At 32.1% G+C, this 11,870-nt stretch overlaps 1 protein-coding gene across 1 annotated transcript in view; it reads right to left on the minus strand.

Moving 5' to 3' along the window:
- LOC112529495 overlaps positions 1-5,919 on the minus strand; it is an 8,642-nt gene extending 2,723 nt beyond the window's left edge. Inside the window, exons 1-2 of the mRNA XM_025140802.1 lie at positions 5,734-5,919; positions 3,774-3,898 (exon numbers count right to left, since the gene is read on the minus strand). Coding sequence (XP_024996570.1) covers positions 3,774-3,898; positions 5,734-5,887 — 279 coding nt within the window. The 5' untranslated portion in view covers positions 5,888-5,919. The remainder of the gene's footprint in view (positions 1-3,773; positions 3,899-5,733) is intronic.
- Positions 5,920-11,870: the final 5,951 nt, after the last annotated feature.

An 11,870-nucleotide genomic window follows, 5' to 3' on the forward strand; every position in this document is an offset into this window, starting at 1 on the left:
TTAACAACTCATCACTAGCTTGCTTAGTCATGCTTACTAGACTTGCCAACACACTCCTAGCTTTAACAACTCATCACTAGCTTACTTTCTATATGTAGCAGCTGCTGGAGCATTTGTTTATGTATAAATATGTGTATTTAAGGCTGAAATTTGAGATTTATTTAATAAAAACTAGGGTGTTACAATACAGGTATCTAACATTGTAAGATAAGTTTCTTTCTTCCATTCTAATCAAATTTTATGATACAGTACAAGCCTAGGCCTTAGGGAATGCCTTTATATCTCTTTGTACCAGTTCATAACTTTGTATTATGTCACTACTAAAGATGGGTGCAAACATTACGTGATAGACCTCGGAACAATTCTAATTACTTTTAGCAATGCTTGCTTGAAGAACCGAGTAACATGTTCTCAACAGAATAGCACATGAAAATGATATTTCCTTAAACTTGCTATGCAACTTCACCATTAAAAAAATCAATAACCTAATCTATTATTTTCCTCCGAAAAATGAAGTGCCACCTATATGTATGTCCATGCTTAGGCAACACTCAGACAAAAAAAGGACTCCCCATAAGACTGAATTCACAGCATACAGCCACAAGCCAGGCAAGAGTCCTGAGGTAAAAACAGCGAGGTAATAAATCTAAGCATGAGAAAGAACTGGCAGAAAACACAGTGAGATGAGGCATCATAACAAATATCAAGAAGAACAGAACCTAACGCTTCGTTATAGATATTTTGCAATGAAAGCAACTATCTAATGCAACTCTTTTACTAAACTTGAGGCATTCATAATAGAGAAATTTTCAGGAGGTCAAAACTTACCACTTGCCCATACAATAGAAGAAAATGTGTGCACTTGAGGAAACAGAAAATTATATAGATACAGCAGAAAGACCATGCATGGATTTAGTTACAAAGAAGAGATCTATTAAATATATGAAAGTTTGGCTATACTGTTATTAATCATCAATTCTAAAGGTCTTTTTATCATATTATTTCAGTACTATTAACAGAGTAGTTACAGATAAGGATATGGACCACAGAAGACTCTAATTTGTATTTTCTTTTTTGGTATCATGTGATAAGAGATTGCTGATACCAGAATTTCCTCTATATGGCTGCTGAGAACAACCATGTATACCACTGTGGAAGAAGCGAGATCATCATGGAAAAACATTATTTTCGCCAAGCACTTCACGAATATGATTTCTGTTATCATGAAATTGGATCAGCTTCATGTCTACTTTTCTTTCTTTATACCCCAGGCACCTCTCGTAAGTCATAATTCACTAGGCAATACGCAAGAACGAGTTTCGAATTTCACGAGCTCTAGGTTATCCTAACTTCCTAAGCATGTTCCAACCACTTGGCAAGCCCACCAAAGGTCTTAAACTTCATACCTACAATACCTAGGATATCTAGGGCTTGAAACCAAAATCTAGTGTCACATGGAAAAAACTCACCTTTTATTAGAAAGCATATCATTCGATGAACATTCAATTACAGCCCATATCTAATTAAGCAACAATAATCATTCTAACAATAAAGACATTTCCTTAACCTAATAATACAACTTTGAACTGCAAATATATAACACAAATAAAGATAAATACAAATATTTGTTCTATATTTAGATAATGCATGTTCTAGCATCGTTTCCTATTGCCTTGACGGGATATTTCCATATTTACCATTACTTCAATGTTTTCCCGGTGATGAGGACAACCATGTCAAGAATCACGTTCACTCTTGCAGTGGAGGTCAGTGAGACTATCATATTTTCCAATGAGGAATATAGCATGCTCAGGCTGTTCTTGCTGCAACTAATAGACCATTTGACCTGGATATGACTATTATTAGACATTTTGAGAAAAAGACATTGACTGGCCTACCGTCTGTAAAAGTTGGGGAAAAGATATTGAAACCCTTTCTAAACTTTTGCTTTCCGGTGATATTCACTAGCTCTTTCTGCGAAGAGGTTTATATTGCTCAGCATGCTTCTTAACAAAACAGCAGAATAGTACAAATTTTGTTTTTTGAACAACTTCCCTAACTTCCATAGGAACGTTTCGATGTCCTAGCCTGATAATAAGGCTGTCAAATTTAGGTCATCTCAGGTACCAGGATATAGGACAGCACTGGTTACTTAGACCTTGCAGCAGGTTGAATTTGTAGCATGACTTAGAAAAATAGTAAGCTATATACACCATTATCTTAAATAACGCGTGCCCACCAGATCATTCTACTCCTGAAATCCAGTGAAGAACCAGAAACCAGATACAAGTAGCATATGTCCCAAAATGGAACTTCCATGGACAAATTTACACTTCAACAGAAACTCCAAATGCTGAAAAGGTTAACTAAACAATAATTTTGTGACTACAAGCATAACCAACTGTAACGCCCCATGTCCTTATATATTGGGTGCTGTTACTTTACATGATAAAACTATTAAATCTTGAATCTGAACTTGAAATTCAGCTTTATTTATAACATATCCTGAAATTACGTCAAAGAAGAAATTACTTAGAATAAGCGGAAAGTCACCCTCTCATGGTCACCCAAGACACAAAACATTTTAGACAAGACACCTAATGTCAACAGCTATTTAAGATATCCCAATGACAATATTTCACATTCACACAGAGAGCAAGTTGAAGAAAGAATATCTGCATCACATAATCACACAACCATGTTGTGGATCTTGTTTCTAATGAATTACTCTTCTATTAGGACCCCCTTTCCTTTCCTTTCCTTTCCTTTCCATTCTATCTGTCTTTTGTTTTCTGAACCACGTCATTGTTGAAACCGCAAAGCATCAATTTCTAGCACTGCTACTTCTAAGGTTAACTCCTATTTCTCCACAATTATAGACTCGCTTTACGAAGAAAGATGCATCCTTTTCTGAACTCTTGATTGCTACTTACTCTTGCCATTTCTCAAATATTTGTTTGTCATAATTTTCTTCACATGCACGTTTTTAGAACCTTGGACCTTGGTGTGGCTTTCTTTTTCTTCTCATACTGGCAGGCTGCAGCTGTAAGCTTTGCCTTTCCACTACTGTCAGCTTTTAAGGGCATTGTGCATTGTCTGTGTTCTTTGACCCCTGATCAAGTCACAAGATGCAACACCTTTCTAATTGTACTTTTTCATCATCCCCTACCATGTACTTCCTGTAGTATGAGCAACACTCTTTTCCCTGCAAAGCAATTTGTTTGCTTTACACATGTAGCTCCAGTTCTTCAACTTCCCATTATAGGCTCTTCTAGGTGTATTCTTAATATATAATAAGGATTCTTGCTCTCCCTCTATCTATCTCTCACACAACACACTCACTAAACCAAACCAAATGAGTCGGTATATCCCACCCGGAGGTATGACACATGCAGAATTGACCTCTACCCCAACGAGTAGAGTGCTTGTTTCCCTCTGAAGTTCTTACTGGATCCTTTACCAGATGTTGGCTTGAACAACGGTCTAGTTGAGTTGTGAGTTAGCATAAGCACTGCAAATATTATGTTTCCATCACCTATTTCATCTGAACCATATGCATCAATTAGATGTATTTTAAGTTTCTCTAAGTAGTGTAAGTTGAAGGCAACATATCTCCCCATTCTAAAAGCAATATCATATAATAAATAATACATGACAACAGAAGGTCAAAGCAGGACCTGACAGGAGATCCAGCCATTTAGGGTGGCATTTCAGCATAAGTGACAGGAACTAGTAGTTGCAGGAATATATGAAAACCAGTCTTGTCAACTCACCTCACCCATCTCCAGTTTCCCACCAGGTTTTGTTTGAATTCGGCCAACCATCTTGCTAAGCATGGCATCATATTGAGAATCACGTTCTTCAATAACATTATCAGCATTGTTTCTTGGTTGACCCTCTAGTAAAATAATGTAAGAGCCACCAGTGAGAACATATCAACTAGATAAACAACGTCAGAAATAAGCTTCAAACAAAACGGAATTATTATGTAACATGTTAACTTCAAGAATTTGCAGGCTTAGCATGAAAACCGAAGTTAGTGATGAAGTTGCATTCACCTCTAACATTCTGAAACAACACATAAGACTTGTGATCTATGCTGTTAATTGCGGCGCTATTGCATCGGACTAAGACAAAATAGTGGTGGTCAAATAGCGGTGAAAATTGTGTTTCCGGTATTAGCGGCAGCAACTGACTGATATTTGAGGTGAAATCGCGATCCAAAATACCGGTATACAGATATTTTGGGCTTTACTTGATTTTTTGGACTCGGGCCTTTTGATAAGTCAGCAATATGGGCCTTTTGATTTTTTGGCTGTGTTTTAGTTTTAATAAGTCAGCAACTTTCATCAACCCAAGTTAGGTTTTAGACTTTAGTTTCTTTTGGTTCGACAATCGACAGCCTCCTACTCTCGATCGACAGCTTGAGCTTCTGAGTTCTGATTCGACAACCTCCTACTCTTGTTCTGTCTCAGCTTCCGAATACTACTACTACTACTTCTGAATTCTGGTTCGACAATCTCGTTCTCTCTCAGCTCCTGCCTCAGCCTTGTGAAACTTGTTTAAGTTGATGTTTTGATGTTGAAACTATATTTTTAATTAACGCATATGATATGTTTATGTACGCATATATATATATATATATATATATATATATATAGATATATATATATATAATACAAATTCTAAGAACTATTATATGAACCGCTCTTCTTGGACCGCTATAACCGCTATTTCAAATATCGGTCTTAACCACAATTTTGTATTTTCACCGCTATAACAGCATAGCAACTTGGTGAACTAACTATGCCTACTGCAAATGAAAATAAATTTTTGCAGCCTTAAACACCAGAAATGTACATATTCACTACTCAGTTCATGATAAGGGCATAATAGACGTGGTTTTAGCATTCAGAATGCTGCTCTTATCACAACTGCACAGTGCAACCATCTCTTCCTCTTTTAAGCTGTTTACAAAATTAACAATCCGTCCCTTCTGAAATTACAAGTCTTTGGTTGTTGGTCAAACAAGTCAGTTTCTGAATGTAAATTGATGCTACAAATTTAACTCAGTTTCGGGTAAAAAGATCTTTACTGTGCCAGATTATAGCCTAGAAAAGGATCGTCATCGATAACAAAGTTTCAAAGTGCAAAATACAAAATACAAAGAAATCAAATCAACCTTGGATTGAGAAATTGTATCTCAAATTACATCCCTACAGGAAAAAGTAAAATAAGCATTATGAAACTAAGAAAAAATAACGTCTACCAAAATCCATAAAAAAGAAAAAACAAAGCGTTGACACCAAGATAACCGCAATTAGGTTTACGTGCCCCATTATAACTGCTTAATAATTAATCCCCTTATGCTCATATTTTGGCCAATAAGAGGTGTAGCCTATGAAGAGCATGTGTTTGACACGTTCACCAAGCACTATATCTTCCCCAAAAGCTTAACCGTTAAGAACCTTCTTAATAAAATTTAGGGTAAAGAGCCCTAACTAATTTATGGAAATCTCAGCCTACCCTACCAAACCAAATTGCCTGTTCTGTATAATAAATATTATATCTGCATAGAAGACACATCCTGAAGCGCCATTTAAAGTATTGGCATGGTTCGGTATTCGGTGGTCAATGTGAAGCACAAACTTTCAAAATTAACTGTAATGTCTGAAGTGGGTATTCATTCAAATAGGAATTAAGTAAGAATTGAACTTAAGAAAACTCACTTACCGGAACTAGGGTCAACATTACGACCGTGGGGAAGTTTATCATCTAAGGGGGGCAGCGGTTGGGTGCGATCAAGTGGCTTATTCAGCTGAGACGGTGAAGATGGAGGTTGAGATGTACGGATCCTTCCAGATGCTCGACGAAATGCCTGACCCATTCTTTTGATTTTCTGCGGTGATGCTGACGTTGATGCTGTATAAGTATGTGTTGCATACACAGGAGCAAGTTAGATGGTCCACGTAACGGCTTGTCAAGGGAACCACGTTGGTTAATTCCAGATGATTAATTTAGTCCTTGCGTTGGATTACTTATTTGAAACAATTCTATATTTTTTTATAAATCACTTATTAATTTGTTATAAATTAGAAGAGTTTAATTTTTTCAAAAACTTTTTATTACCGGTTTAGCATCGATATAAGTTATTTATTTAAACACTCACAAATGCTTATTATCAGTATCACATCGAAATAAATCAATAAGTTATTTTTATAAGCAATCTCAAACATCCTTCTATTCAACAAATTGTTTTAAATGAGTAAGTTATGCAATAAATTTTTTGAATAAAATAAATCTTTAAACCTATCATATATAGATCCTTTTGATTTGTAAAACTGTTAGTTAACGAATGGGTAGTTTGATATTTTATCATTGTTCTTCATTTACTTACTTTTATTTTATATATCTTAGAATATATTATTTTATTATATATCTTTCTAAGAATTATTACGTTAACTTCTACTTCAGGTTCGAAGAGCTCTGACAAAGAAACTTAAGTCTCAACAGAACCTTTCCTTTTTTATATCTCACATTTCTGGTGAAATTTTTCCAAGGCAAACCTCTGTTTTTCTTTATTTTCAAAAGGGTTCATGTCCTTTTTGTATTTTGGGTTAAGAAATATGGATATGGTAGTGGTTTTTGTTTAGTTGAAGATGAGATGCAAAATAAAGAATGTTTGAGACATTGAAATGAAAAAATAACTTTGAGAATACTTGTAAAACCTTTAATATTTTATGATTTGGGATTATGTGAGACTAAAGGTTTTTCACGAGACCTGTAAAACCAATTCACAACCCTTGGATTAGATTTACAATCTGAACATTTATAATCACAAAATTGCCATGAGACTTCTTAATAATCACAAAATTGTCACCGTACAACTTTAGACCATTAGATCATTAATTTATAAAATTGATCAATGAACATAAATTGGTCTTACGGATCCCACAAAAAACCATTGGTCTCACATAAACTCAACCCAATATATTATAAACTGAAACAGATCCGTATTTAAAATGGAAGACAAATTCAATCAAGAACCATGAAATTACCAATCAAAACAAGTTCATATATAGTAAAAGTAGAATCTTAAATAAATAACTTTAACAACTTCTATGTAACTAAATTATTTTTATGCCTTTATTTGTTTATTTTTAAAATTAATTATTTAAGGTATTATTTGATAAAATATATGGTCCATATTCATTTTTTTATTTTCTTAAATATGCATTATTCTCATATAAATTCGACTATATATATATATATATACTATATTATAAAACATTTGACAAAAAACTCTTAAAAACCATTTTTATACATTAAGTATTGTTTATTAATGCACGTTACTTAAAATTCAAGCTACAAGTAATTTGTTCGTATGTACAACTGATTATAGCTCCATGTTTGAATTCGTGTAACTAACTGCAGATAAATATAATCAAATACTGGATATGTATCTCATAAAAATATAAAATATATTTAAGATAATCATTGAATTCTAACAAAATACTAATTATTATCTTTATAAAAAAATATTATTAAACCAAAAATAAATGACTTCATTAATAAATCTAAATTAAATTTTAATAAAAAATTAAATTAAAGAAATTACACAAAAAAAAATAAGAACTTTTAAATATTTAATTTGATGTTAAAATCACTACATTTTTTTCATAATTTTATGATACCATCAAATTAATATTTTATTCAAAAAATAAAAACATTATCGTTTTTTCAGTACCACATAAAAATCATATTATAACAACGGCGAAAACAAAATAAAACGAAACATTAAAATGTATCTCGTTTATTCTTATTCATCTATTTTTGTGTATATGCATTGAAGATTTTAAGTCATGAGCAATGATTGAATGCCTGAGATGGCAGCAGCAACGAGTGGTTGATTAAGAAGTGTGCGTTTTTGGGTTTGATTCATCACATATTTATCTTCGTATTTATTATATTATATTTATATTATGCTACAGGTGTACGAATTGTGTCGAAGATAGAGGAATCCATTTTCTGAAAGATCCTGGCTTTCATGCTTTAGTGGGTCTCCGAGAGGATTGTGTCGGTTGTAATATATGTGAATCCACTTGTCCAACAGATTTAGAGATGATAGAGATCTAGGAGGAATTTTTGAGGGAGTAAAAAGCCCGTTGTACATTTTTTATGTATACACCCATTTGCATAGGTTCTTATTAATTCTTTCACTGTGTAAGCGGTTGTATGAATATTTATGTTCCATATTTGTGATTGATGATCTTAGAATGGTATTTATTTATATATATATATATATATATATATAATGATTCAGTTTTTAAGTACTTGGTGGTATGTAACGAGCATCATTTTATACTTTATCGTCTTCCTAGTTACTGATACAGTTATCATTTATAGCCTCCCTATTTGTATTTCATTCGTCATGTATTGGGGTACAATCATCTTTTATATATAGGGATATTCATAGGAGAACTCTACATGTTGTGAAAACTATGAGATTCATTCACAACTACACATGTAGAACCTATACATCATAATTCACATTGTGATTACTCACTCTACCCAAACATTAAACTCATACAAGCTACTTCATATTGTGAATATTCATTGATTCAAGGCATTGGTGTTTTATGTTTCAAACATTGAACTCATACATGGTAATTCATACTATGAATACTCATTGAGCTAGTGGATATGGTTTGATCTCACAGTTCCCACAAATAACCGAGTTCTCAAATGTTCATCACCCTATATACATACATATACATATAGAGAGAGGAGTGATCAAATGAAAACCGCCCTCATTTGTGTAAACTATGTAAACCAATCTCATCCATCCATTTTCTTGATCAATCATCAAGCTTAGTTTAGGTTATATTAGAAAATTAAAAAAAATAAAAAATAAAAAATTATTTTATAATCCCAAAAACAGCAAAATGGTAACTTTGGTAGTGGTAATATTAATGGCAATTATATCATGTATATCGTAATATTAATGAAACAAAATCATTTGTAAAATAATATATTATTATAAAAAAATAACATTTATCATTAAAATAGGTCAACAATAAAAATAAAACACACTATAATCAATTTAACATAATGAAACCTTTTGGATAATAAAAAAAAGTTACTACTACATTTCATGAACGAAATGGTTTCACRGTTTCATCAATACACAAATCAACGTAATGTTAGATGAGACATTTGTCATTTTCAAGTTTCCAGTAGATGGATCCATTTCAATCTAATTATGAAATGGTTTCACTGTTTGCTAATTAAACAACATGTTATTAACAATTATGAAATGGTTTCTCTGTCGTAATAATGAAATTGCTTCACTGTTCGTTAATACACAACATTTTCTTATCAATTATGAAATTGTTTCACTTTCTTCATGCACACATTTCATCAGCGAATTTCTTCTAATACGAACACGTTTCATAGAGTTAATGCATTTACCATTACATGCTTTGTTAACCATTAAGTGAACAAAATCATCCAAAAAAAATGAAACAATTTCATCAAATATTGTTGATAAGAAAACAAGATTATGCAAGAATATTATATTACGCAACCAATTCATCCCAAAAAGTTTCATAAAACAAGCTCCTCAATGAACGTTTTCACGAACCAATCTGCATACGTTTCATAAAACAAACTCAATGAACATTTTCATGAACAAATCTAACATGAATCTGTTTCGCAGCTGATTATATTTTTACCGGTTCATGAATCTTTGTTTGGATCTGTTACTGATTTCGTGGATTAATGAATATAATAATTTTCGATTTTCATATTATTACCACTAATAAACCGAGAAACCAAATAACAATATTCAATTTTTAAAATTCTAATTTAAATAAATATTTAAATATTACCATTTATAAAATTTCCTTTATTATGTTACCTTAATTAAGATTTATTAATAACTTCCATATTTAATAGAAAACAATGTAAACGACAAATCTACCTTAATGATTAAATTTAATTAAGAAAAAAAGGAATTTTCCTATTGGTCGAAATTAGTTTACACAGTTTCTAAGAATTAGACAGTTTTATCTATATAGAGAGAGAGGTTCATGGAAAGCTGTAAAAAATGAAAAAGTGAGAAACACCCTGATAATCGTTCATCCGGACAATATGCACTTGTGCATACAAGTAATTTTTCTGGTATCTACATGTGCATATCAGACAAATTACTTGTATGCACATGTGCATACCGTCCAGATGATTGGTTACTAGCGTGTTCTCAGTTTTTTATTTTCACGGTTTTCCTCCAAAATTGGCCCCATATATATATATATATATATATGTGTGTGTGTGTGTGTGTATATGTGTGTGTATGTATGTGTGTGCATGCACGCGTATGTGTGTGCATGCGCATGTATGTGTGTGTGCGCGCGTATATGTGTGTGTATGTATGCATGTGTATATGGAAAGGTTCATTAGAGAAAGATTGAAGCCCTTTATCTGGTCAACGTTTGTTGCTTTGACCGTGAAGCACCGAATAATTCCTGCCATGGGTATGCGGAAAATTAAGAGGTAGTTTCGTAACTTTTACAAATAGGTGGCAAACGGGTTCATATGTGAAAACATGTGATTGACATATAAACTATATGTTCATATTTGAATCCGTTAATTAGTTCATATGTAAATCACATGGGTTCGTATGTGAATAAATTAGTTAGTTCATATGTGAATGGGTTAATTAGTTCATATGTAAATCAGTTAAAATAGTTCATATATAAATCAGTTAAAATAGTTCATATGTGAATTACACGATTCACATATGAACATATAGTTCATATGTGAATCGCATACATTCGTATATGAACCTATTTATCGCAAATTTGTAAATGTTACGAAATTATCCCCTCTATTTTCACATAGTCGTAATTTTTATCAGTCAAAGCTGCAATTATTTGACCAGTCAAAATGACAATTATTGACCAGTCAAATTCGATCTTGACCGTATGAAGGCTAGGATCACTTCTTTACTTATCAAAATAACATTTGGCTATATATATATATATATATATATATATATATATATATATATATAGGGAAATGAGAACCACAAAAATGTTATAAACCCCATGAGAACCGATTCAAAAATTACATGATTTCTTTCAAATGATATGATTTAAGATATTGCTTCACATGTATATGTTTCACAATGTTGTAGTTTCACATGTATTTGTTTCACTATATAAAAAAAATTATATGTATTTTTCGTTTCACCTAATGAATAAAAAAAAGTTTCACGTCCAATTTTTTTTCATAAGGTGAACCCAAACATATGTGAAATAATATGTTAAATTATAGCTTTTTAGAAAAAGAAAAAATGATGTAAAAAGATACTTTTATATTGTTTCTCACAGGTTTGTAAACTTTTTGTGGTTCTCATTTGATTAAAATTCTCTATATATGGGCCTAATCAAATGAAAACTAGATAGTTTGTGGTAACTGTGAGGTTCAATATGAGCCAATCATTTTAAATAATCAATGTTATTTACTAAAATAAAACAAAGGGTAATCATTGTGTGTCCACAATCACTGATCAATCTTCATATTAAGCTCCATCCATGGCAGATTCAAGATAAACATTTAAGAACATCAAGAACAGTTGAGAGGAAAAGTCAACTCATATAAACTCAGTCAAACCTCTATTATCAATCTGAATATTACAATTAGCTCACTTACCTAATTACAAAGATTACCTATCTATTTATATGGTCAACATATTAATACAAAGTCAAAGTCAAAGTCAAACTAGTCTAAGAAAGTCAAACACGCTGACTTTACAATTATAGACTAAAATTAATCTTTCAAGACGAATACAATTAATACTGATTTTT

Source organism: Cynara cardunculus (genome assembly GCF_001531365.2).
Source record: "Cynara cardunculus var. scolymus isolate 2C chromosome LG 16, CcrdV1, whole genome shotgun sequence".
NCBI lineage: Eukaryota > Viridiplantae > Streptophyta > Magnoliopsida > Asterales > Asteraceae > Cynara > Cynara cardunculus.